At 36.0% G+C, this 27162-nt stretch overlaps 1 protein-coding gene across 9 annotated transcripts in view; it reads left to right on the top strand.

Moving 5' to 3' along the window:
* SYNJ1 (synaptojanin 1) overlaps window positions 1-27162 on the top strand; it is an 86320-nt gene that overhangs the window by 10771 nt on the left and 48387 nt on the right. For all 9 annotated transcript variants that reach the window (XM_012446344.2, XM_012446360.2, XM_064380098.1 and 6 more), the window contains exons 3-10: window positions 12412-12498; window positions 14006-14273; window positions 17562-17787; window positions 18514-18597; window positions 21725-21786; window positions 22999-23095; window positions 24230-24399; window positions 25723-25804. In XM_012446344.2, coding sequence (XP_012301767.2) covers window positions 12412-12498; window positions 14006-14273; window positions 17562-17787; window positions 18514-18597; window positions 21725-21786; window positions 22999-23095; window positions 24230-24399; window positions 25723-25804 — 1076 coding nt within the window. The remainder of the gene's footprint in view (window positions 1-12411; window positions 12499-14005; window positions 14274-17561; window positions 17788-18513; window positions 18598-21724; window positions 21787-22998; window positions 23096-24229; window positions 24400-25722; window positions 25805-27162) is intronic.

Here is a 27162-nt window from a genome sequence, read left to right as displayed (position 1 = left end):
ACATTAAATATTTTTATATGTTAAATGTTATTAAAATGTTGTTTCTGTTTCATTATAGTCTTATATAACTTTTCATATATAAAGATGTATTTACTTATATAACTAGCTCTTAGCAATAAATATTATGACTCATGTTACATTCTGTTCACTAGAAGACCATAGGATTGCTGTAGTCTGTTGAATGGGTTGCTGAAATATAGATAAACAAAGTCATTTAATATCCTGTGGACCATACGTGAAGTATAGGTAGAATGAATCTTCTTTTATTTCTTTTATTTTATTTTATTTTGTTGCCCAGGCTGGAGTGTAGTGGCACCATCTTGGCTCACTACAACTTCAACCTTCTGGGTTCAAGTGATTCTCCTGCCTCAACTTCCCAAGTAGCTGAGATTACAGGCACACACCACCACGCACAGCTAATCTTTGTATCTTTTTAATAGAGACAGGGTTTCACCATATTGGCCAGGCTGGTCTTGAACCTCTGACCTCAAGTGATTCACCTACCTTGGCCCCCAAAGTCCTGGGATTACAGGCATGAGCCACTGCACCCGGCCTCTTTTTGTTTTTACTTTTAAATTCTCGAATCTTATAATTAAGTAAATTTCTAGTTGGTTGTCCTCATTAGTTGTCTGTCCTAGGTTAGCATCGGGAATATATCTTTGGCCTATCTTGTTTCACAGTTTTATCAATTCTCTTGCAGAATGGGGTAGAAAGTATAGTTTTCAGATTTGTAGTTGTAGCAAAGTGATGTGGGATTGATGCAGAGCTGAGTTGAATAATTATGTTGGATGACACAATTGAGATCCAGCTTTTTGAAACTGAGATAATGGGTTAGAACCCACAAAATGAAAATGCACTTCCCCTTACACTGGATTCTTTATTCCTGAACCAAAAATGACTATAGGGATATCATGTGCTGTTTGGATGAGGTAGATCATTGGTAGAAATTTCTATGATTGGCTAGGTTTCCATAGTATCACAAACTGGTGGCCACCAAATAAGGAAGAGTTGAAATAGGTACTGTGTTGATGGTCTTATCAACCACTGCATACTCTCAAATCTGATCTTCCTTCAGTCTCCCTTATCTCAATGGATTGCACTCCATCTACCCAGCTGTTTCAAACAACAATCATCCTCAACACCTCTTCCCCTCATATTTCACATATTCTCTCTATTACCAAATCTAGTCAACTCCTCCTTTTAATTTCCTTGTGATTCCATGCAATTCTCACCATTTTAGCTGGTTCTGTTTCAATCAAGATGCTGCTGTCTGTTTCATGGATCTTTACAATTGCCTCCTTAACTGGTCCCGCTGCTTCTACTTACCCTATCTACCTCCCAGTCTTTTAAAAACCACAATTTAGATCTTATTATTCCCTTGCCTAATACCTTTCAGTGATTGGCCACTGAAGTTAAAATCTGTACTCTAAGATGACCTACGATAAAATCAAGTTTCTGCTATTGTCTTCAGCCTGTTACCACTTTACCTCTTGGTTTCTGTGTTCCAGCCTCATTGACCTTCTTTCAATTCTGAATGTACCAAATTCTTTCAGGTATCAGGGTCTTTACATATGCTGTTCCTTCTGCTCAAATGTGTGTATATTTTTAAAAATAATAAGCTTTTAAAATTATAACATGTAGAAAAGTATATAAATCTTAAACATACAGCTTGATATATTATTATAGAATGACCATACCCTTAGTACCACAACTGAGTTGAGAAATAAAACATTATTACTAGCATACCAGAGAACTTTCTAGAGAGTAATCCCCTCATGCTCCTTCCCAGTTATCTTTATCATGATCTGCAAAGATAATCACTATTCTGACTTCTTACATCACAGAATAGTTTTGAATGTTTTTCAACTTAACATAAATGGAATCATTCTCTGTATATTCTTTGGTATCCAGCTTCTTTCACTCAATGAAATCATCCATGTTGATATGTGGGAAATCATCCATGTTGTAGCAAGTGGCAGTAGTTTACCCATTTTTGTTGCAGTGTCCATCTTATGAATATTAAAATATTTAGCTGTTTTGTTGACATTTGCTTTATTTCCAGTTTTTGCTATTATACATTATAAATGACACAAGTGTGAACATCCTTGTACACTGGTACATATACATACACATTTCTGTTGGATATATTCGTAGGAATGGATTTGCTGGATCACAGTATATATGTATGTTTTCCTCAGTGAGGCTTATTCTAATCACTGTCCTCCTCCAGCAAACAATTTTAAATTAGATTCTCCTATTGTAATCTATTGGAACTCCATCATAGTACTTAGTATAATTTATAATTTTGCATTTGTATGGTTATATAATACCTGTCTTCCTAATCTGATTCCTAAGAAGGTGTCACAGTTCTCACTGTTTATATTCCTAGAACTTTGTCAGGGGCCTGGTGTATGGTAGGCATTTAGTAAATACTTGCATGACTAAATGAAAGGGTTTTTTTTTTTTCCTTAAATGTCACCAAGATTGGAATATGCCATTTAAATAGGACATTAATTTGGATAGTTTAATGTCTTTGAGCTGGAATTTTAAATACTTTTATAAGGGGAATCTTTTCCTTTTAAAATCATTTTTCTCTTTATATATGATGAAATGGAAAGAGGCTTTACTGCCAGCTAGTTATGTGATCTTGAATGAATCATCTAACCTCTACTCTTTTTCTTCTGAAAATGAGAAGCTTGGATTACATGATCTCTAGGATCCCTACACAGGAGGTTCTCTGGTTCTTTACCAAAGTGCTGTCTACATGCAAATAAGCTCACCACAAAGTGCAGTGCATGCAACCACAGGCAAATTGTGGTTCTAGAGAGATCATTTTAATTTGCAGTCTTATTTTTACATTCTTACTGACTTTCTTTAGCTTACTTTTCTCTATCAATTGGGGAAGAACAGTGTATTCTCAGTCTGGACGGTTTGAGCCACAGCAGAATGTTGACATTGGATAGGCCTTTCATTTGGGTGACTTTATTATTTAGCTTAAATTATTATAATTCATCAGAAGTTAGAGAAATTTACATTTAAATTTAATCCTCAAAATACTTTTAATGTTAAATGAAAGTGACATTTAAGTTACCTATTGCTCTTGGATAAGAAGTTAATTTTGTTTCTTGTTCAGATGTGGAGTTAGCAAAACAGGTGTGACTATCATGTGATAACTATTCTATGTTTAACAAGCTTCTCTTTTAGAGCCACAACTCATGAAAATCAAGAAATAAGTGTTTGATTATGTCTTCATCTGAATTTTTATAGCTTGATCCTGATACTTTATTATTTTCCTTAAATTCTAGTTTGAGAAATGAGGTTGTAATACAACAATGCTGAATAATGCCAGTTATTTCACATGACATAATATTATAAAAGTAAGTCACTCCAGAAAAAAAAAGGTGGAAGATGTCAAATAATATGATAGAGCACAATTGATATGTTAAATTTTGATAGAGAACAACTGATATATTTATACTCTGAGTGTTTTTTATACTCTATAAATAGGTCACCTCTACAGTTTCTATTTTTGTTACCTTCCAGTAGCTTAAAGAGGAGAAGTTGTAGGTTGGGCCTCCCTTCGGTCATGCGTGAATTTGTCAGGTAAAAGAAGTTTGAAAACATGCATAGAACTAAAATAATGAAGGAGTTAAGTTATCTGAATAAAGTTGTAGGATATTACTACCTCATGGCTTTATGTAGTTTTAAATATTTCCTAATTCTGTGATAATGAGCGAGAGCAAAGTTATTACTTTCCAAGGATAGTTGCAGTTTCAACAGGGTAGAATATTAAAACTAAATTATTTAGGATGAGTATAAGGAAAACATTGATGGCAGGGTATAACAATATTTACCCTTTCTGAGGCCTCCATTTTGGAATTACTAAATATTCTCCTTTCTTAATTTATTATATATTTATTATTTGATGAGTGTTTGAGAGCCTTGGAAAGAGTGGGCTATGGGGCCATTCTAAAGGTTGTAGGACTTACTACTCCCTTTGAAGTTTATAAAAGTCCAAATTGGTCAAGTACCATGGCTCACACTTATAATCCCAGCACTTTGGGAGGCTGATGCGGGAGAATCACTTGAACCTGGGAGTTTCAGGTTACAGTGAGCTACAATCATGCCACTGCACTCAGGCTTGGGTGAGAGTGAGAAATCCTGTCTGGGAAAAAAAAAAGTTCAAATGCTTATTGAACTTTTGGCTAATGCACTTCCAGTCTAGGGTAATTAGAGAAAAGTACTTCTCTGATCCCTTAGGGATCCAGTAGCTTCTGGCTCTCTCAAGATAATTGGCCAGAGTTATCGTCTCTCCTTTCTGAATTTATCCAGTATTCCAAGTAATGTAGTGAGAATAATTTTTTTTTAACATTTTATTTGGAGAAGTATGTCACCTAGCCTCCACAATCAACAACTCATGGATACTTTTGTTTTTCTGTATTTCTGCCTCCTGTCTCTCCCTCTCATTCATTCATTCATTCATTCATTTAAGGCATCTTGCTCTGTCACCCAGGCTGGAGTACAGTGATGCGATCTCGGCTCACTGCAACTTCAGCCTCCCGGGTTCAACCTCTTATGCCTTTAGCCTTCCAATTAGCTGGGATTACAGGTGCCCATAACCATGCCCAGCTAATTTTCATATTTTTTAAATTAGAGATGGGGTTTCACCATGTTGGCCAAGCTGGTCTCCAACTCCTGACCTCAAGTGATCCTCCTGCCTCAGCCTCCCAAAGTGCTGGGATTACAGGGTGAACCACCATGCTCCACCTGATTTCCACTTCTCTCCCATGAAAACATGGCAATGAGAATTCTTTAAACATAGATGAGTTTAACAGGCAGTGTTTTTGCCTGGAGACCATGGCTGACACCTGTAATTCCAACACTTTGGGAGGCCGAGGAGGGAAAATTACCAGAGGTCAGAAGTTAAAGAGGAGCCTGGCCAAAATGGTGAAACTGCGTCTCTACTAAAATTATAAAAATTAGCCAGGTGTGGTAGGTAGATGCCTGTAATCCCAGCTATTTGGGAGGCTGAGGCAGGAGAATCGCCTGAACCCAAGAGGCGGAGGTTGCAGTGAACCAAGATCACGTCTCTACACTCCTGCCTAGGTGACAAGAGCGAGACTCCATCTCAAAAAAAAAAAAAAAAAAAAAAGCGTTGGGGGAAGCGTTTTTTTCTTTTGAGATGGAGTCTCACTCTGTCACCCAGGCTGGAATACAGTGGTGTGATTTCGGCTCACTACAACCTCTGCTTTCCAGGTTCAAGTGATTCTCCTGCCTTAGCTTCCCAACTAGCTGGGACTACAGGAGTGCGCCACCATGCCTGGCTAATTTTTGTATTTTTAGTAGAGACAGGGTTTCGCAATGCTTGTCTCGAATCCCTGACCTCACTGATCCACGCGCCTCGGGCCTCCTAAAGTACTGGGATTACAGGTGTGAGCCACTGCACCCAGCCGGCAGTGTTTTTTTCTTAAGTCAGTTAATAAAAATTTTACTCTGTCTAAAAGCATGTTGGATCCATGGGTGAATTGAAATATATTTCTAATACGTAAGTAAGATTGCTTTTTATATAGCTTTTAAATTTTTCTATGATTAATGGGCCATTGAAAAATGAATGTTGCTAATTGTTAAAATTTTCTTATTATCTATATGTGGCAAGTTTTGGTTATCCCTCACTCATTACGTATTATTCCGCTTTTATTTTTTATGGAGAAACTAATCTTTTTTAAATTTAAACTTTTTTATTTTTTAGGATGGGGTCTTGCTATCTTGTCCAGGCTGGTGTTGAACTCCTGGGATCAAGCAATCCACTTGCCTCGACCTCCTAAAGTGTTAGGATTATAGGCGTGAGCCATTGCACCCAGCAAAACTATTCTTTTTTGGCACAAAGAAAGTTTATTACATTTTCTTTCCTAATAAAGAGCTGGTATCAAATTGAAAAAAAAAGGATATCTAAGAAAAGGTATGAATGAAAGATGTTGACTATGACATAGGAAAAAGAGAGTCTTTTCCTTTAAAATAAGCTATAGAGGGAGTTGGGTACTATTTATTCCTGAGGTGTTATAGCAATAAGTTTAGAAGTTGGGATTTGCTTTAGCTTGTGTGTTCAGTATGTGAACTAATGAGGCCACCTTACCTTAGCTGAACTGCTGTAGATCTTGATGGGCTCAGAATCACTCCTAAAGCAATTCTCTTCTGGGACATTCCCACCTACTTATAGTTAGAAGTCAGTAACTTACAAAGAAAGGTTTGTTTTGCCTAGCATCTCGTTTGTTTAATAACCACCATGAATAGGAGGGTAAAAATACCTCTTCACAAAAGGCAGTTTATTCCGTTCATTGAAAGGGCAGTGGATACCTTGAAAGACTGCACTAGCAGGAAAGTGACCTGAACTTCCCTAACACTATATCTCTCGAACTTATTTCCGCTCATTCTTTCAGATTGTTTCCTCTGAGCTCCCCACACACCCTGCCACTTCATAAACTTCAGTATTTTAAACGCTGGTTAGCAGTCATTTAACAGTGCCTATATTTCCCATCCTCACCTTACTACTGCCTGCCACAGACATACACATTTGAAAGTTTCCAGACATAACTGAGGAGTTGTTGAATGTGAATCTCAGTAATGAGGGCATTCAAGTCGGGTGTGGTGGCTCTGCCTGTAATCCCAGCACTTTGGGAGGCTGAGGCAGGCAGATCACCTAAGGTCAGGGGTTTGAGACTAGCCTGGCCAACATGGTGAAACCCCATCTCTACTGAAAATGTAAGAAATTAGCTGGGTGTGGTGGGCACACGCCTGTAGTCCCAGCTACTCAGGAGATGAGGTGAAGCACAAGAATTGCTTGAACCCAGGAGGTGGAGATTGCGGTGAGCCAAAATTGTGCCACTGCACTCCAGCCTGGGCGACAGCAAGACCCTGTCTCAAAAAAAAAAAAATTAAAAAAAATGAGGCATTCGGATACTTTCAGTGATAAAGTAAAATGTTTTATCTTTTCATATATTTTAAATTAACAGAACATTTTCTTTAAGGCACAACTTCTCAATTTGCTTTTGTCTATTAGATGAATATTTAGTCAGCAGCTGCAGTGTTCATTCAGAGTCTCTGTGTTAGGTAGGTATTGTGTTGAGATATAAGGAAGTGAGGCTAGGTGCGGTAGCTCATGCCTGTAATCCCAGTACTTTGGGAGGCCAAGGCAGGAGGATTACTTGAAGCCACAACTTTGAGACCAGCCTCGGCAACATAGCAAGACCTTGTCTCTACAAAAAATAAAAATTAACCGGGTATGGTGGCATGTGCCTGTAGTCCAAGCTACTCAGGAAGGAGGCTGAGGCAGGAGGATCACTTGAGCCCAGGAGCTTGAGATTATAGTGAGTCGTGATTGCGCCACTGTATTCCAGCCTGGGTGACAGAGTGAGATCCTGGCCCCCCCCGCCACTGCCAAAAAAGGAAAAAGAAATAAGACTTAGTTTCTATTGTTACTAGTTTACATGTAACTGTAGTATAAAATGGGAGGAAGATTTACTTCCAATTATAGCGATGAGGGAAAATCTTTGGGAATGGAAGTGGCATTTTAGTTTGGGACTGAAGGATAGGTAATATTTGGAAATACAAAGATGACTAAAGGTTGGTCCAGATGAAACAACACTACGAACAAAGGGAGAGAGGGAAGGGAATGTGGAACATGTGGGCAACAAAACTAGTCATTTGGCTGAAGCATGGGATACAAGGGGAGATTATCAAGGGAAAAAGAATGATGGTGATGATTGTAAAGTATTTCTAAGTGCTGTATTTGATCTAAAGATTATACATATTATCTTATGTAATGTTGTTTAGGCTTTCTTATTTTAAATAACCTCTTTGTTGTAGAAGATTCTAAAATTATTTTCTAGAATTAAATTAACAGAGAAGTGGGGCAGTAATTTAAATTAGGTTCATCCCCTTTCCATCAGGTATTCTTGTGAATTTTATGGAGTCTCATAAAACAAGGAAATCCTTTTTTCCCCCATTAAAAAATGTACAGGGAGGGAATAACAAGGTATTTATAAGAGTTTACCTTATTAACATCAAAGATAAAAGCTTCTTTAGGAATAAATATATATACTTTTAAAATTTATTTTTGCTGGTTACATTAAAAAAATTTTAATTTTGAAGCAATTTAAAACATACAGAAATGTTGAAGTATAGTACGAATAACTTTTTTCCTCTGGAATTTTTTTTTTCCCCCCAGAACTGAGCAGATTCTCTGGACTTTTTAAGAATAAGTTGCTGATATGATGCCTATCAACCCCAAATACTTTGCTATGCATTTCCTAGAAAGACATTCTCATATAACTGTCATAAAATTAACAGTGATGTGTTACTACTATCTAATCCTTATCCTCTCTACAATTTGTACCAATTGTCCCAACAATGTCTTTTATAGCAAAAGAGTCCAGTTCAGATGTATACATTTTATTTTGTTGTCATGTCTCTTTAGTCTCCTTAAATGGAAAAACTTCTCAATCTTTGACATGTATGGCCTTAAAAATGTTGAAGGTGAAAGCCAGTTACTTTGTATACAGACTGTCCATCACTTTAGGTCTGTCTGATGGCTCCTCATGGGTAGATTCAGGTTATTCACCTCTGGCCAGGAGTATTGCAGCAGTGGTGCTGTTTTCTTTTCACTGTGTCCTGACAGATGGCTCACAGTTTTGACTTGTCCTCTTACTGTTGGTGTTAACTTTGTTTGTTGTTGTTTAGACAGGGTTTCACTCTGTCGCCCAGGCTGGAGTGCAGTGGTACTCTTAATGAGTGCAGTGGCATGATCTCAGCTCACTGCAGCCTTGACTTCCCAGGCTCAGTCAGTCCTCCTGCCTCAGCCTCCCACGTAGCTGGGACCCCAGGTGCATGCCACCACACCTGGATAACTTTTGTATTTTTTTTGTAGAGATTGGGTCTCATCATATTGCTAAGGCTGGTCTCGAACTCCTGGGCTCAAGTAGTCCTCCTGCCTCAGCTTCCCGAAGTGCTGGGATTACAGGCATTAGCCACTGTGCCCAGCCCCTGGTGGTGTTCAGTTTGATTGCTTGATTAAGGTGATGGTCTGCTAGACATGTCAGGCAGACTTTTTTTCCCCTTATACTTGTTTTGCCACATGGGACTTTCAATTCATAGGCCTATAATCCATATTACTCTTATTATTTATTTTGATGTTCAAATTGTCCTGGATTTCACCAGTAGAAGCCCCTTCAAGCTGCCTTCTGCATGTTTGTGACATATCTCTGTTATCCTTTAAACACTTCTTTACTTTCTGGCACAATACTATGTTTCAGGCTCATTTTGTCCCTGCCTTTGCCCTGGAATCAGCCATTTCTCCAAGGAATCCTAGTTCCTTTTAGTGGAGAATGGTATGTAGAAGCCAAAGTATGCTAGGTATGTGCATTGCCGTCAGAGCATTGTAGATCCCAGGTCCACTCAGTGGATAGAGCTAAGGAGTATATGTAACTATGTATGTATGTGACATATATACTTATACCTATGTTTCTGTATCTTTTTGTCTTTCTTCGGTTTATCTAGAAAACATGGTAACTCTAATTCCAATCAACACTGTTCTTTCTAATTTCTCTCTTTCCATTTGTACCTTCTCTAACAGTGAGAAACCTGGCTCTCATTATCCTTAATCATTCCCCATAGATAACCACTCTTCTGTTATCAGTGTAGCTTCCTCCACCACTTAGGTTCCTTCCTTACTCCACTGGCACTCCAAAACCCTGCCTTCCCCATTCCTCTCAAGCTCCAACTTATCATGCCAGGATGCCCTAACATCCCTGGGTGGAAAGTCCTCTCCTTACCCTAGTCAGACTTCAGGAACTCATGCCAGGCTGCCCCTCCCACAAAGGGATGCCCCCTTTCCCCCTGCCTCTAGCTTCAGCTTCATGCACAGGCCATCCTCCTAGTGGCCTGTACTGGGCCTCCCTCCACTCTACCCCAAACCTTGGAAGCATATATCATAAAATAGGGAAACATCTATTGTCCTTCAGATAAAAATATATTTAGGAAGAAGGTACTATTTTCTCTTATGAAATTGGAAATGGCTGAAGTTAAAAGTACATGTGGCTCTAAGAATATGCACTTTAAAGTGTGTGTTTGTGTGTATCCTGTTTCATGAGTCTCAGAATAGAATACAAACATGTAAATAACTAAACTGCAAAGCATTTGTTTTCATGTTTGAATTAGACAATAGTCTAACAGATAGGCTTTCATTGGGCCTGAGAGACATATGTTCATGTATTTGGAGTATAATTAATGAGAAGATTATTATGCATTATTAGAAGAGAGAACATTTTGTTGCATGGTAATTTAAGTTATAGAATGACTTTTTCTGTTTTTTTTTTTTTTTTCTGTTTTCTAAAGGAAGGTGGTGGTGACTTAATGTTAATAATTTATTTTTTGCCAGGCATAGTGGCTCATGCCTATAATCCCAGCACTTTGGAGAGGCTCAGGCAGGAGAATTGCTTGAGCCCAGCAGTTCCCGACCAGCCTGGGCAACATAGAGAAACTGTATCTCTACAAAATAATAATAAAAAAAAATTAACTGGACATAGTGGCACATGCCTATAGTCCCAGCTCTTTGGGAGGCTGAGGTGGGAGGATTACTTGAGCCCAGGAGGTCAAGGCTGCTGTGAGCTGTGATTGTGCCACTGCACTCCAGCCTCTGTCTCAAAAAAAAAAAAAAAAAACCCAAAAATACAACTATATTTTCTCCTTAACTCTTACTGACTCTTGGCATTTGAACCCAAATGATGATTGTTGCTGAAATGGATATATCTAGTATTTTCTATATTACTGTATTAGTGATGATATTTTAAGTGTATATAGCATATAACTTGTAAAACTCTAGAATAATATTTATCCTGGAAGTCATGCCTTCTGTCCTGAGAGATATAACAAGTCTCTCTAATGTTTGCTGTACATGTGGTACTCTTAATGAGGCAGTATTTAGAAGGCAATTCTATTTTGCTTTTATAAAATATAAATTTTATATTATAATGTTTTATATTTGGGTTGCTTGTCATGGAATGTTAGGATTAACTATTGTATAAACATAAGATGTAATAATAATAATACGAACTCAAGGAATGCAGAATGAAATAATAAATCCCCATCACTTTAATGGGTTGGTGAAATCTTCTCCGCTCCCTAATTTCATGCTGGGTGGTTTGATAAAGGCCCACATTTAATAATAAACATAATAGAGAATTGTGAAAGTATCAGCTAGTTGAGTGATGAGTCATTTAGTCTTAGCCTGTGCTGCAACTAGCAGAGCAAAACTCATCAGAAGGCAGAAGCCAAATCTTCCTAGGAAGAAGGCTTAAGCCTGCATGGTCTGAAAAGAGGTGAAGCAGACAGGGAAGGTGAGATGTCCTATAGAACTCTGGAGAAGAGCTTCCAGGCAAAGCAAAAGATCTCTATTGCAAAGTACAAAAGAGTATTAGGCAAAGCAGTAGGCTGAGAAGAGCCCTTTTGCTGGCAATAAAGATGGACAGGAAATGAGACGGTCATAAGGATCTGCTTACGTGATTTTCTAATGTGGAACACATCACTATTGCTAAACATCATATATCATAGATAAATAAGGTAAAGGAAAGAGGATAAGTATAAGAGATAAGAAATAAATACGACATGAACCAGTCAGCCAGGAGGTGAGTTGAGGGTGGGGTGGAGAGTGGAAAAGGGAGAGCAGTAAAGGAGGAAAGAAACCTGGAAGGAAAGAAAGGTATCTTTCTCAAGGATCAACTGTAGACTGTGGGATCTATTATTTGTATTTGTCCTATGAAATACTGTTTGTTAGTATTTCTTTGGTTCTTTGTCAGATTTTTAATGTGTATTTGCTAAGAGCTAGAAAGGTTTTTCCTTTAAAGTTTCAGGATTTGATTTCTGTTGTTGTTTTTTTCTTCTCGATAGAATAATAGCCATTCCTAGGAAAATTATTCTGTGGTTTATACACATTAGCAAGATAATGTTAACTTTATAGCAGAAGGGATAAGGCAAAGACCAGGCTTTTGTCCTTTCAGAATCAGATTTCTCCATTCTTGCACTAAATTTTTGTAGACAAGTGTTGTTGTTAGCTTTTATCATTTAAATGTTTTGTCAGTTTTCTAAGTGTCAAGCACTATTGTGTCAAGAATAAAACTCTACTTAGACAGAGTTCAGATCAGTGGAGAGGATGGATTAATTAATAGATGGTCCTGGAATAATTTATTAACTCTTTGGAAAGAATACTTATGTTACTAGTTTGAACAAATACTTTATGCAGTACATTTATTTTAAGAATTTCAGATTCAGAAACTTTTGGTTGAAACTCTGGATTTATATTTAGCTAAGTAGAATCTGATGTTTCAGGTCATTTTTCTTAAACTAAAACTTTTTTTGTAGCATCTGCAGAAAAAGAGGCAATCAAGGGTACATACTCCAAAGTACTGGATGCATATGGACTCTTAGGTGTTTTGCGGTTAAATCTTGGTAAGTTTATCATTCAATAGAATTCATTAATATTTTCATTTCTATTTTTGTAATCCTAAGGATTTGAGAGAGACTACCTATGAATTATTGTAGACTCCATATTTAAGCTACACATGTACTAACATCTTTTAAATAATAATTTAGCTAATATTGTGATAATATTTGCCCAAAAGGCATGCTACATGCTCAAACTCATGTAAGTCTAAGTTCGGAGACAGCTCTGGTTTGACCACTTGAAGAGGTAAGTGTCAATTGTCAAAAGAGAAAATCAGAACATTTTCCCTTTCATTACTTCAGTGCATATAGGAAAAAATGTCTTCATGAGGACCACACTGATTTTTCTTGGTTTATAGTGGAAAAGACATCTGTTTTGAATTGAGAAGCTCTCTGCTTGAGCCTTTTTTTGCCACTTAATGTCACCATGAGCTGTAGAGTAATCTTTGCAGTTACTAGTTTATCTATAATTGTGTGGCTCAAAGTGTTGCTTTGAGATTGGTACTGGTCCATAAATTACTTTGTTACTAATCTTTGATAAGACAAGGAGCTGCACCATGATACAAATCAACACATAGCTTCTTTCATTGATAAAGTCTTACTAGGAAAAAAAGTCAACTAATCTAAAGGGTGAACTTAGTGACATAGTTGATCTCTCTTCTGGCGTTAAGCATTCTTTCTCATTTTGAGCTGGTAACAGTTCATGGGCCGTACTTTGAGTAGCACTGGTCTATAAAATGGAGATTTGTCATTTGTTATGAATCTATCACATATAAAGCACTGCACTTAGGTGCTTTACTGATTAGTCCTGGGTAAGCCTCACAGTGTAATGAGGTATTTGCTTTAACCTTGTTTTATAAGAGATGATATCTCAGGTTGCTTATGCTACATGCTGAAATTGATCCTGATAATAAGTTAAGGAGCCAAGATTCAAGGCTACTTCTACCTGTGTCAGAGCCCATGCTCACAGTATACTGTTGCTGGATTTCAGCTTTATACTAATTTCATAGGCTTTTTATCACAATTACATGAAAAAAATCTCTATGAAAGTTTTTATAAATCAGTGTTACCAGAGACTTTTGCCCATATATCATCAACATCCTCAGCTTATAATAATATGCCATTTTTTTCAGCTTTACTATTTGCAAGGAACTGGTAAAAATGAGTGTGAATTCATTCTTATCTGAATTTTCTGACAATCATTGAACAAAAGTAGAGAAAGTAACACATACTTCTTTTTATCTGATAAAGTTTTTGTAGCTCAGAGTAAGTTCAGGAACAGTTTCCTGTGAGATTAGCCTGTTAATGTTTAAACGCTTTATTATAGTTAATATATCTTAAAAGGATTTTTTTCAACAAAAAAAATCTAGTAAATTTAAACACATCCATGATAAGTTTAAAATAATCACAATGTCAGGTTTAAAAAATAGAGGTGCACAAAGAAAGTCAAAAGAAATGGAATAGCTTGAAAATGTTGGGATTTTTCATCCAGTAAAATCTTTGGGTTTTCCAGGTGATACTATGTTACATTATCTGGTCCTGGTCACTGGATGTATGTCTGTTGGAAAAATTCAAGAATCTGAAGTTTTCCGAGTTACTTCCACTGAGTTTATATCACTGAGAATTGATTCTTCAGATGAGGATCGCATTTCAGAAGTGCGGAAAGTTTTGAATTCAGGAAACTTTTATTTTGCATGGTCTGCATCTGGCATCAGTTTAGATTTGAGTCTTAATGCGCATCGTAGCATGCAAGAACAGACAACTGATAATAGATTTTTCTGGTGAGTTCATTTTTTCCCTTTTGGTGATTTGGGACATAATATGTTCAGCAGTTGCTATGTCTAGAGATAACAAGGGATAAACATTGCTAATTGAGTGTGCCCCTCTTTCCTTCTCTAGAGTCCTCAGCAGAGCATGGCAGACAGCCACTGTCAGTTTATTAAAATTGGCATGTGACATAAAACCCCTGTGTTCCCCGATCTAGACTGAACTGTCATTTCCAAATATATTCCAAAATATATTTAAAATAGTTGTGTAAATTTAGAAATGAATTTAACTGTAACAAAACTGTGTTACTCATATTTTCTATTCTTGGTTTTGAGATCTTGTCTCTGGCAGTATTCCCTTTCTAAGCCAACATTCCCTCATTTTTCTAAATTTTAAGGTTATAAGTAGGTGGTCTTGATTCAAGAGCAACAGACTGTGAAGAAGTAGTATACTGGGAGAAAGTCTAGTACTATAATAAGTTAGGACTTATGTAGGTAAGTGTGATATATTTCATGATTATGCATAACTATGTTGTATTCTAAGTAGGCACAAATGGTGAGCAGAACACTTGGGACTATAATTAGTATTACTGTATTGCAGTAGACCAGATTTCTAGTATAGTGGTTCTATTGTTTACAGCCAACATTGATGTTGACTTTTTCCCTTGATATCATGTGCAAATTATATTTTATTCTATTGATACATGTTGTAAGGCCAAAGTTCAGGACTCTGTGCTCTTGGCCTCCCTTAACAGTTCAGATTCAAGGTGTTCCCTCTTGTGTACTTTTTCTCTCACTTGCATTGTCACTTATATGGTCCTTGAGTAGCACATTCAGGTGTCACCCATTTGCCCTAGCTGTCAGAAGACTCAAAGTCAACAACAACTACTTTAGAGCAACAGCTTGGTCACATTGTAGCTCACATGGAAGTGTTTTGGCCCAGAGTAGTAGCATCAGGGAGAAGAGTGGACAGAATAAAAACAGGATTTATGGCATTATGTGTTAGACACTTGGGTTTAGCAGAGGAAGAGACCATGAAGGAGGGGGAAGGAGAGAGAGGATGCAGGGGCTAATAGGGCAGATGACTGGACATGAGTTCCTATCTGCCCGAAGAACTAGTAATGATGGAATGTACTTTTGTGTAGCATTCAGAAGAAGGCTTCCAAGAGTTAAAACCATCTCAACACTACATTTTTTCTAGTGGAAGAGGTTAAAGTTCCTTGAAAAGGTAAATGTGTTGCAGCTGTGCCTAGGGCAGCTGTCCTTACATTTTTTTCCCCTCATTTTTACCCAGAGTTTTAGATTAAGAGATAAAAGCTTTCATACAGTTATAAGTCCAAGAAGATGCAGATATATTGCCTTAATTTAATCAATAGGAATGATTTATTTATTTATTATTATTATTTTTTGAGAGAGTCTCACTCTGTTGCCCAGACTGGAGTGCAGTGGTGCTATCTTGGCTCACTGCAACCTTCACTTCTTGGGTTCAAGCATTTCTTCTGCCTCAGCCTCCCGGGTAGCTGGGATCACAGATGCGTGCCACCACGCTGGCTAATTTCTTTGTATTTTTAATAGAGATGGGGCTTTACCACGTTGGCCAGGCTGATCTCCAACTCCTGACCTCAAGTGATCCTTCCAACTTAGCCTCCCAAAGTGCTGGGATTATAGGCATGAGTCATCGTGCCTGGCCTCATTTTTTTTTTTTTTTATTCAGTTAAGAGTGGAGATGGGGGCAAAGTCAGATAAAAGAAAGCTTGAAGTTTGTCCAGCAGGAGACAGGTTGAACAAAGGGACAATTAAATCACCAAAGGTGAATTTTGCTCATTTTACAGTTTTGCTAAGGACTAGCATTCTTGAGCTTCACTTTGTATAGAAAAATGGAAACTTTTGGAATTTATTGTGCACTTAGTAGAAATATTTTCCAGGATACAACTATGCAGTTTTTGTAGCCAAAGGATGGCAAATACCTATCACAAAACCCAGATAGCTTTACTCCTCTAGAAATTCTAAGCTACTACCAGTCAAAAGTCTTGTATAAATTTAAATGCTAAAACAGTGACACATTAACAGCAAAGAGAAATGAAAACTGACAGCACAGAAACTCTGCCTGCACAGAATGCATGGGGTTTAAGGTCTATTTAAATGGAGACAAGTAAGTTTCTTATAACTTTGCTCTGGCATAGGTCTCAGCTATGGTGTTTGGACATATTGGGTCACAACCAATTTGAACTTTGCCTCAGATCAACGTGGGTCATAGTAAAGTATGGAATTTTAATCTGATATATTTTTAAAATAAGTAATGGTCATCAGATTTAACATTATCCCTGTAGTAATTTCATTTATATTCCCATGTGCTTTTCTGGATAGATAAGAGGGGTTGGAATCATAGTTGGTTTTCCAGAACTGCATTTTATCTCTATTGCAGCCTGTCATCTGAGGGGCGGGCAGGGAGTTGAGGGCTATTGCTGTGAGTCTTCAAGAGAATGCTACCTTGTTTAAGACAGGAAGAGAAAGAGTATGGAACACTTAAGAAGAATTCCACTTGAAACCTGGAGAACCAAGCTTCAATAGGATAGAAAATTCACTTTTGAATTGATAGAGTTTTTCCACTTTACAATATATTTTCCTTAGCCGTATGTTGTTAGAAGCTTCTATATGTGTCTGTGGAGGTCTAAGGTTCCAGGAGAGACCCCTTAGGGGTAATCGGGGTGCGAAGGCCAACTCAGCAAGCCTCAGTCGCAATCTCCACTTCAGCCATAGCTGCTTTTATCTGTATCATAATCACTGGGCTTCCTCATGTTTGTTTGAATAAAATCTTTTTCTCTGAAAAAAGTTTGAACACCAGGCCCCATCTGTTAACTAGAATGCTAAAAGTTTTTGGAGTGATGCTAAATCCTGTGCCTGCACTATCTAATATGGTAGCCACTAGCTACATCTTGCTATTTAAATTTAAATTAATTAAAATTAAGTAGAGCTCCATAAATTGGGGTGGGGACATGCATATGTTATCCTTTTTTGGAACAAGTTAAGTTATAAACACATTATATATAAAGACATAACAGAAATGGGCCACAGAAACTAAAAACACAAAAATACTCCTTTTTTATGGACCATAGATCACATGTTGAAGGATCTCATTGTATAGCCCCATCTTCTGATCCCTAGCATAGTAAATGTAAATGAATTGATTTGGTTTTTATACCTTTAAATTTAATAATATTAATGTTCCAGGAGATAATTTTAAAAGTCATACTTTGTTATTTAGTATTCCATGAGCTAATCATTTATTTCTTTTCCTGTTAGGAATCAGTCTTTGCATTTGCATCTCAAACACTATGGTGTGAATTGTGATGACTGGTTATTACGTCTTATGTGTGGAGGTGTAGAAATCAGAACAATTTATGCTGCACATAAACAGGCAAAGGCTTGCCTCATTTCAAGATTAAGCTGTGAACGAGCTGGGACCAGGTTTAACGTCCGGGGAACAAATGATGATGGTCATGTTGCCAATTTTGTAGAAACAGAACAGGTATATATAGTGTTTTATATTTCTTAATTAATATATTATAGGAGAGGCACAGAAAATACTAGAATAACAGATTTTTATTTGATTCAGAACTTATTTTGACATCTATAATGTTTTATGATTGTTCTTGGTTACCTATGGGCCTTAAAAAAAGGCTTCCTTAAAACTTAGTTTGGTATTACTCTTCATATAGGTAACAAAATGTCACTAATCAGCATGACGTATTCAATGTGGTATTGAATTTTAAAATCCTCAGTTGTAGAGCTAGACAACTTTTTTATTTCTGTGAAGTTAAATTAAACCTGGCTCTTAATGGCAAATATATATACTGTCTAAAAATCAGAAATTATGATACTTTTGGTTATGAAACTATATGATTATAAATTCAGGCCATGAACCCAGCCCAACTTGGATCTTCAAATTAGGTTATAAGGAGCTAAACAAAATGAAATATAAAGATATGTGTATAAAATACTAAGATTTAAAAAGAATTCATTTTTAAAAGTTGTGAATCTTATACTTATATTTTTACTAATTTTTTTTGGTTAACATCACTAACAGAAAAGAAAAGTCAAACTTGTTTAGTGGCCTGTTTTGGACAATTGTATATGAGAGCTAGATCATAAAATGTAACTAGTATGCAACAGATTTTAGTAAATTTGTTTTTCTACAAGTGTAGCAACTTTTCCGTGGAAATAGTTTATACATTATGTTTTTTTTTTTTTGTAGGTTGTGTACTTAGATGACTCTGTTTCTTCCTTCATACAAATCCGAGGGTCTGTTCCATTGTTCTGGGAGCAACCAGGGTTGCAAGTATGTGTTTGACATTTAGTTTTTATTTTTATTTTTTGAAAAATTTTCATATTTTCTAAACTTTCAGGATAGTTTATTAAGTTATTGATAGTTCCATTATTTCCTCTAAAAATGTTAACTAAATTTACAAATAAGGATCTGAGTACAAAGTTTCTGGGATTATCTTAGTTATTTTTTCTTTTAATGCTCTTTCAAATAGCCATTGAAATTCAGCTGTGTATTTAGTATTAAAAATTTTGAGGCCTTTATAGCACATTGATTTTCAAAGTGATTTTATATTTATTATTTTCTTATCTTAGTATGTAACAAGTTAGTCTCTTTAGGCGAAAAGTGAAGTAGATAAAACAAAGCCTTGGAAACCAGACTTCTCAGTTGGGATCCTTACTCTATCACTACTAGCTGTGTGATCTTGGGCAAATAATTCAACCCTTCTGTGTCTCAGTTTCCTTGTCTGTATGATGGGAATAATATGAATAGTACCTACTTCAAGGATTGTTGTAAGGATTAAATAAAAAGCGCTTAGAATAGCACCTGGCCCCCATTCAGCACCATGTAAGGGTTAGCTATTGTTGACATTTTATTTTTATTCAAAATTCATTAGTCCTTAAAGTATGTCATATTTACTTTAGGCCTCTGAGTATGTATAGTCTAGTAAGTTTGGTGCCTCAGCCTATAGTGTTGAGAAAAGGGAACGAAAAAAAATCCTGCTTCCTTTATTTGACTGCTGGAACTCTTATATCATAAAATGGTTATTGTGGAGAAAAATTACAGACCATATGAACTGTTTTAGTAACATTTTATTTAAGAGAGCCCAAGAGTTAACAAGGATTAGCACTTGTACTGCTCTGCAAAAATTCTTGAATTCTTGTCAAGACTATTTGACTTGTCTTTTCTTTGTAGGGATAACTTAAATAGATATATCTTTCCCTAAATCTCCCTTGGGAGAGAATCCCAACAGAACCCCACTTCTCCTAAGCTTTCATGATCAACAGTGGGTGTTTGGAGTATTTGCTATAAGAACATTGCTGAAACCCTGATATGATGCAAGGTGAATGCTTTTGTTTAGGGACAGGCTAATGTTAGAGCTTTCAATAACCAGTTTATGAGCCCTGTGTTACACTGTTTTCATGTTATTTTATTATTTAATTTATATTTATTTATTTAAGACAGGGTCTCACTGTGCCACCCGGGCTTGAGTACACTGGTGCAGTCATGGCTCGCTGCAGCCTCCATCTCCCAGGCTCAGGTGATCCTCCCTCCTCAGCCTGCCGAGTAGCTGGGGCTACAGGCGTGTACAACTGTTTTTTGTAGTTACATGGTCCCACTATGTTGCTCAGGATGGTCTTGAATTCCTGGGCAAACAATCCTCCCGCCTTGGCCTCCCAAAATGCTAGGATTACAGGCCTGAGCCACAAAAAAATAAAAATCATCCAGGCATGATGGCATGTACCTGTAGTCTCAGCTACTCAGCAGGCTGAGGTGGGAGGATCCCTTGAGCCCAGGAGGTTGAGACTGCAGTGAGCTATGATCGCACCACTGCACTCCAGCTTGAGTGACAGAGTGAGACCCTGTCTCTAAAAACATAAAAACAGAAATCTAAATGTCTAGCCATTATATTGCTATGAGAGCTGTGATACATAACTGGATGTATCTATGTGTTAGGGAACTGAATGGTGGAAAACAACCACAGGTATTACTTGGAAGACATGAAAACCGTATGTTTTTCACCTTATGTACAATTGCAGTACTATACAAGATAAGTGTTAATCAATAAACAAAATGCTAAGTCTTGAACTTGTATAGAGTTATAGGCAGTTAATCTGGGATTACTCCAAAGAAAAAGTATCAACTTCTGAGTTTTCTGCACTCTGAAATGCTTAATGTCCTGGGACATACATGTTTCAAATTTTAAACTTTTATGAAGATTTTTAAGTACTATAAAATGAAATTGAATACAGATGTGAAATTAGGCTAATTGATTTCTTATTTAAAAATTAAAGAGAGAATCCCTTGGTTATCAGAACAGTCATTAGATTATCTAACTTAGTGCAGTGAGGGTTATAATAATGCTTAATGACTGATACTGTACTGTTAATTCAGTTTTGGAATTGGATGAGCATATTTATTTTCTGGTTTAATTGTCAAACTGCATGACTGATTTGACAACCCTCCTTCTCCACCCTCTTTAGAAGCACTTTGTTCACAGGTTAGCAAGAATGAATTTTGGACAACTGTTTTTTTGCCTCACCTCAGTGATCCTTGTTCTGATTGGGCAACCTTCATGCCAGAGTCTCAGAGAGAAATGTTTAAATTGAAGTTTAGGGAAATAATCTGGTCTTGCCCATATATTTTTTTCTTGGCACGTTATGTCTTTGTCAATTATGCCTCATCTCTCTGCTACTCTTCTATGTAAGAATATAAACATTATAACAATATACAATAGGTGGATATTTTCCATCTTGTTTAATTTGCTTAACCCAAAATTCCTGATTCTGCAAAGTCTGCAGTTATTATAGTTGGGTGATGGCAAGGTTGACTTGGAAAGTCTGCTTTTCGAGGAAGGAATGATATTCTCAATTTGGTGAAACTTTGGTGAGGGAGAGGTGAAGAGTATTCAACATAGCAGAGAAAAAAACACATAGACATTTGTACTGGTAGGTAGCTTGGAAGAATAGGAATTTAGGTCAGAGATGTGAAATTTCATCTGAATCACTTTTAGAATTAGTTATATTGATCTCAGAGGGCAAGTTATTTTACCTGTTGATATTTCGATATTTCAGTTATTTTAAATTACCCAAATGGTAATACTATCTGTTACACAGGGCACGTAGTTTGAGCTTAAAAGAAAGTAACATATATGAAAGCACTTTTAAAAATAGTTTAAATCAATAAAAATTCCTGTTAGTTTAGGAGTATTTCATAATGATGTAACTTCTAGTTCTTTTTCTGATGAGATTTTTTTTAAAAAAATAAAGAGGGGGATGGATTAAAAGCATATCATGAATGAAATTTTTTTGAATAACAACTGTGTGTTTAGCAAATAAATTGTTAAATAGTGTAAGCAGTGATATTTCTTTTGTCTGTATGTTGGTTTTTGGTTTGAAAAAATGTATTTTTCTTGTTTAAGGTGGGATCTCATCGTGTCCGTATGTCAAGGGGATTTGAAGCCAATGCACCTGCTTTTGACAGGTAAGACAGTTTTTCCATAGTGCTTTAAATTTTGATATTGCTAAGCAGTGGAACTACATATATTTACTGATTTATTTCAAACTTTTTTGCCTTTAAGTAAAATTCCTTCTGACTCCTAATTCAATTGAAAGACAATGACACCTAGTGTTATGACTTCTGGATGGCAGTGCTGGAAGTGTGGGTCTTGATCTCTTGGCCTTAAAACTTCCTCTGTGGGCGCGTTGTCCAGTATAGCAACCACTAGCCACATGTAGCTGCTGAGCACTTGAAATGTGACTGGTCCCAGTTAAGACGTGCTGCAAGTATAAAATGCACACTAGATTTCAAAGACTGCCTTAAAAAATAAAAAAGAATGTAAGGTATCTCATTAGTACAATCATGTTCGGTATACTCAGAGTATTGGTTCTACCCTCACATACCAAAATCTGTGCATACTCAAGTCCCACAGTCGGCCCTGTGGAACCCATGCTTATGAAAACTCATCATTCATATTCATGGGTTTTGCATGCCAGGAATACTGTAGTTTTGATTCTTGTTTGTTTGAAAAAAATCCATATATAAGTGGACCTGCACAGTTCAAACCTGTGTTGTTCAAAGGTAGTTTTATGTTGATTACATGTTGAAATGATATTTTAGACATGTTGAATTAAAATATATTTAATTTCATGTTTATAAATGTACTTTCTTGAAATTTTAACATTATAGGCGTGGTTTATGTTGTATTTCCTTTGTGTGGCATTGCTCTACATAACTTCTGGAATGGTTAGAAGCCGGAAAGAAAAAAGACTCACATTTGGGGCCCATTTTTCTGAAGACTGGCTAGTGAGGAGGTCCCTCTGAATACTCACAGAGCTTGTGATGTTCTCACATGTGAGCTGCAGCCCTTTGCCATCTGACCTAACCACCTTCCCAGCCAAGCTCATGGCTGGTATCTGTCTTCTCTGGTGGCAGCCTCACAGTGGGCAGAAGCTGGATGCCTCCACAATTCCGGCAGGGGTGGGAGTCTCAGTACTCATAGCTCGGAGAGGAACTTGCATTCATGAGTTTTTGTAAATTCAGCTTTGAGACCATGTACAATGAATTTGCACCCAGTTTTCCAATTCTGTGTTTAAAATACTGCCATATAAGTTCTATTTAATAATAGATTCTTGTTTATTGAAGAAAATAGGCTTCTTATTTGACATGTGCTTATTTCCTTTCTCTTTTAAATAGGCATTTTAGAACACTTAAGAACTTATATGGTAAACAAATAATAGTAAATTTGCTCGGATCTAAGGAAGGTGAACATATGCTAAGTAAGGCTTTCCAGGTAAGTATGGTCATTTCTTATTTCATTCTGGCCCATGAACACCTAGAATGGTATTAAAAAATAAGATAATATAGTAATCAAATTCTTCCAGGAAGTAAATTATTTCCAAGAAAAAGATTGGGTACTTGTTGGAAATTTTATCTCTTTGGGTCTATTAGGAAACAATTTAGGCTAATGTTGCTGAAATTGAGATTCTAAAAAGCTTTCAAGGCAAATGACACTGTTTTCTAATCTGTATTTTTATTTTGTAGAAAAACAGAAAGATACCCTCCTTGCCAAAAATGTTTATCCCTCACTAGTAGAGAAATAGCAGTTTCCTTCTTTATCTGTTCATTGCTTTGCCTGCTTCCTAGAACGGTAGTCATTGTTTTTAACTTATGAAGTTGTGAATAATACATTTATTTACATGCAACACTATACCTTCTTGTATTGATGAGAGAAAACTTGAGAATTTCATGTCAAAAAGAACCCAAAAATTGCCTGACTTCTAAAGAAAAAATATTTTAATAAGCACTTACTGGATTAGTAATTAATATATATTATGGTGTTACATAAGATTATAACCTTAAGATCATTGGAAAACATTTTCTAAAGTTCAGTCTCCTAAGTCCAAAAGTATGCTAATTACATAGCTATTTTTTAACCTTATGAAATAGTTACTGTTAATAAACAGATTATACTTTACAGAGTAACATGGTAAACTTAAAAAATACTTGTCTGTATTGAATGAAGTTATAAAATGTGACTTTCAGTCTTTGATAGGCTTTGTCTTAAATAAGATAACTTTGAGATTCTATAATAGTATAAGACGTTATTTGTGTTGTAAAAATAAAATGCTGACAATTGGAAATAATTTTTTATTTCCTAAACCAGATGAGAATATTATTTAGGTACCCGGATGTTAGTTATGTCACCTAATCTCTCAGGGATAGTATGTGAGACTTTAGGAAAAAGATGTCATTAGATATCCTCAAGTGATTTTCCATTTTATTGCCAATGTCAGTGAAATGTGGGATTAGTGAAATCTCAAGGAACCATGCTGGGTTTTAATTTTAAATGTAAAGTTTTATTTGTAATGCTATATTGATAAAATCTTATTAACATTTAGATGAATATTTGCCTTTTTACTTTCAGAGTCATTTGAAAGCTTCTGAACATGCTGCTGATATCCAGATGGTGAATTTTGACTATCATCAAATGGTTAAAGGAGGAAAGGCAGAAAAATTACACAGTGTTCTTAAACCTCAAGTCCAGAAATTTCTAGATTATGGATTTTTTTATTTCAATGGAAGTGAAGTTCAAAGGTTTGACTGCTCTGTTTCTCTGTTCTTTGAATTGGAACATTGTTACAATTAAAAATTATTCTTAATGTTGAACTCTTACATTTTCTTTTTAAAATTAAAATTTATAATTAAATAACATATTTTTTAACTTTTTTTTTTTTTGAGATAGGGCCTCACTTTGTTGCTGAGGCAGGTGTGCAGTGGCACAGTCTCAGCTCCCTGCAGCCTCTGCCTTCTGATTTCAGGAGATCCTCTCACCTCAGCCTCCTGAGTAGCTAGGACTACAGGTGTGTGCCACCACACCTGGCTTTTTTTTTTTGGTAGAGACGGGGTGGGGGGATCTCCCTATATTGCCCAGGCTGGTCTCAAACTCTTGGGCTTAAGCGATCCAACTACCTGAGCCCCCCAAAGTGCTAGGATTTCAGGCGGAAAGCATCTCGCCCATCCTATACTTGATTTTAAACTTGTTTTTCTTCCTTTCTTTAGAATTCACCAAATAATAATGAGAGGTTACATTAGTGACACTTTTTATGGAGCAGGCAAGTGTACCTAAGTCTTAACATGTATCAATAACAATTACAGGGATAGGTTCTATTATTATGCCCATTTATATCTGCTGCAAGTCTCATAATTAACAAGTGTTAGAACTGGAATTTGTCTGGCTCCATACTTCATGCTGTTATATATGAAACTGTTTTGCTTCTCTTTTAAAACTTCTGTTTCAATACTTCTTGATGTCAGTAAAAACTATTAAATGCAAACAGAAGTAAAAGACATTGTTTACTATCTGCTTTAATTTAAATATTCAGTTTTTGCATGTGAAATAGAGGAGAAAAGTAAATGTTAAAAGAGTTAAAAAAAAAAGTTAAGTTCAGAATACAGGTTAAGGGAAATGTCATTGCACAAAGCTCAAATTTTTAATTTTTCAATTTGTATTTTATTTAGCATTAATGCTGTAGACACAGTCATTAGAGATAACAGATCTTAGGTTTTAAAAAAAAAATGTGTTCTATAAATATTTTTCTTTCATGTGCAAAAAACTGTGAGAGCATAAACCTGAATGTATATTTAGCTTCTAATTGTTGGCCCAATTAAAAATAAGTATGTGATAGATATGTAAAGAAGAATATGTGACAAAATATTAACAGTTGTTAAATTTAAATGGTGGGCATATGGATGTTCACAATCTATTTCTTAATTTTTTTTGTATATTTGGATATTTGAAAACTGTAATAAAAGTTGGAGAGAGAAGGTGGGTGCTACATTTTAATTACCTTGATTATTCACAGTTTGTTTTAGCTTTATTTTTGTTCCAAACTAGATATTTGACCTTATTGGTTACAGATGCCAGAGTGGTACAGTTCGAACAAACTGCTTGGATTGTCTTGATAGAACAAATAGTGTGCAGGCATTTCTTGGCTTAGAGGTAAAAAAATAAGTTAAAATGTTTGTGCCTTGTATCATATACCTCTTTAAGTGCTTTTGTGATACTTATATTTCTTATTACTTTTCAGAATATATATATAATGTTATGCTTCATTTTTTATTTCTAGTCTCTGTCTCTTTTTTGGCCAAATTTTCTTTTGATTTAAATATTTCCTTTACCTGATCTTCATATTCTCTTTAGGTAGCTGTGTAGCTACTCTTGTTGTTCCTTAATTCTCCTGTTTTTAAATCTGCTATTTATACTATTTCAACAATTTTTTTCCCTGTCTTTTGGAGGAAATATATATGTGTGGGGCAGAAGGGGGGTTTATGTGTGTATTTGGCCTTTTATTCTCTGTGTTGTCTTTTAAAAATCTTATTTTAGGATAAGAAGGGTCTATTTTCACATATACAATTCTATAGGACTATATTTTTGACAATTTGTGACCCTGTCCAGTTTGTTTGGTGTTTTCAAATTAGTAGCTATAAAAAAACAGGATCAGATGAAAATGCCGTAGTTAGTGAGAATGAAAATGAATGTGATTCTACTTCTCTGATAAGGTTGTTGTTTACAAGATTTTTTTTTTCTTTACTACTTATCCATCAGATTCAGCCTAATATAAACATAGTCTCAACTATTTGACAAAGTATAGCAATGCTGAGCTTTCTAAGTCTTCCCTATTCTGCAAGTTAGGGTCATGAGGCGGTGGCTAAACTTCATTTAGTTCCATCAGAACTTAACATAGTTCTCAAATGCTATTAAAAAACAAAACAAAACAAAAAACAGCAATAGGAGGTTACATGTTCCTATTTCCTCTATTTAATGATCTTAAATTTGACCTGAATATTGATTAATTAGTTACTTTGCAGCTGAGGTTCTTTCTGTCTCAAAAATGAAAGTACAGTGTATGAAATTCTCTACTACAGAATGTATTTTTCATGTAACTAAACTTTACTGTTTGGATTTTTTGAAATATATTATTGAGGTTTACTTGTAATTTATTTAGAAAATATGACAGAAACAAGAAAATGAAAGCAAGCATGTTGGTTATTTAGATAAGAGTTTATCACATGACTTGGATTTGTTTCAAGTTCTGGTTTTAAGTAGCTGAATGAATGTACATGGATTCTGATAATAAGCTTATTGAAATACTTGGGCCTTTTCATCAAAATTATAGCAGGTTATTTTTCAGGATCTGGCTTAGCTGATTCTCCACTGTTGATAGTTAGGAATTAGAAAACTCCCTAGGATAGCAATGGGTTGACTGGTTACAAAGTTTGCAACTAAGATAGGCAAAGCCAAACTAGTAGAGGAATAAGGTCAGCTTTGCCCAGTTCCTTGAAGAGAGAAAGATTTCA

This window comes from Aotus nancymaae, unplaced genomic scaffold (genome assembly GCF_030222135.1).
Source record: "Aotus nancymaae isolate 86718 unplaced genomic scaffold, 86718_ANA_hifiasm-v0.15.2.pri h1tg000022l_1, whole genome shotgun sequence".
Lineage (NCBI taxonomy): Eukaryota > Metazoa > Chordata > Mammalia > Primates > Aotidae > Aotus > Aotus nancymaae.
Note: the sequence above shows the minus strand (reverse complement) of the source record. Positions and strands in the feature narration are given on the sequence as shown.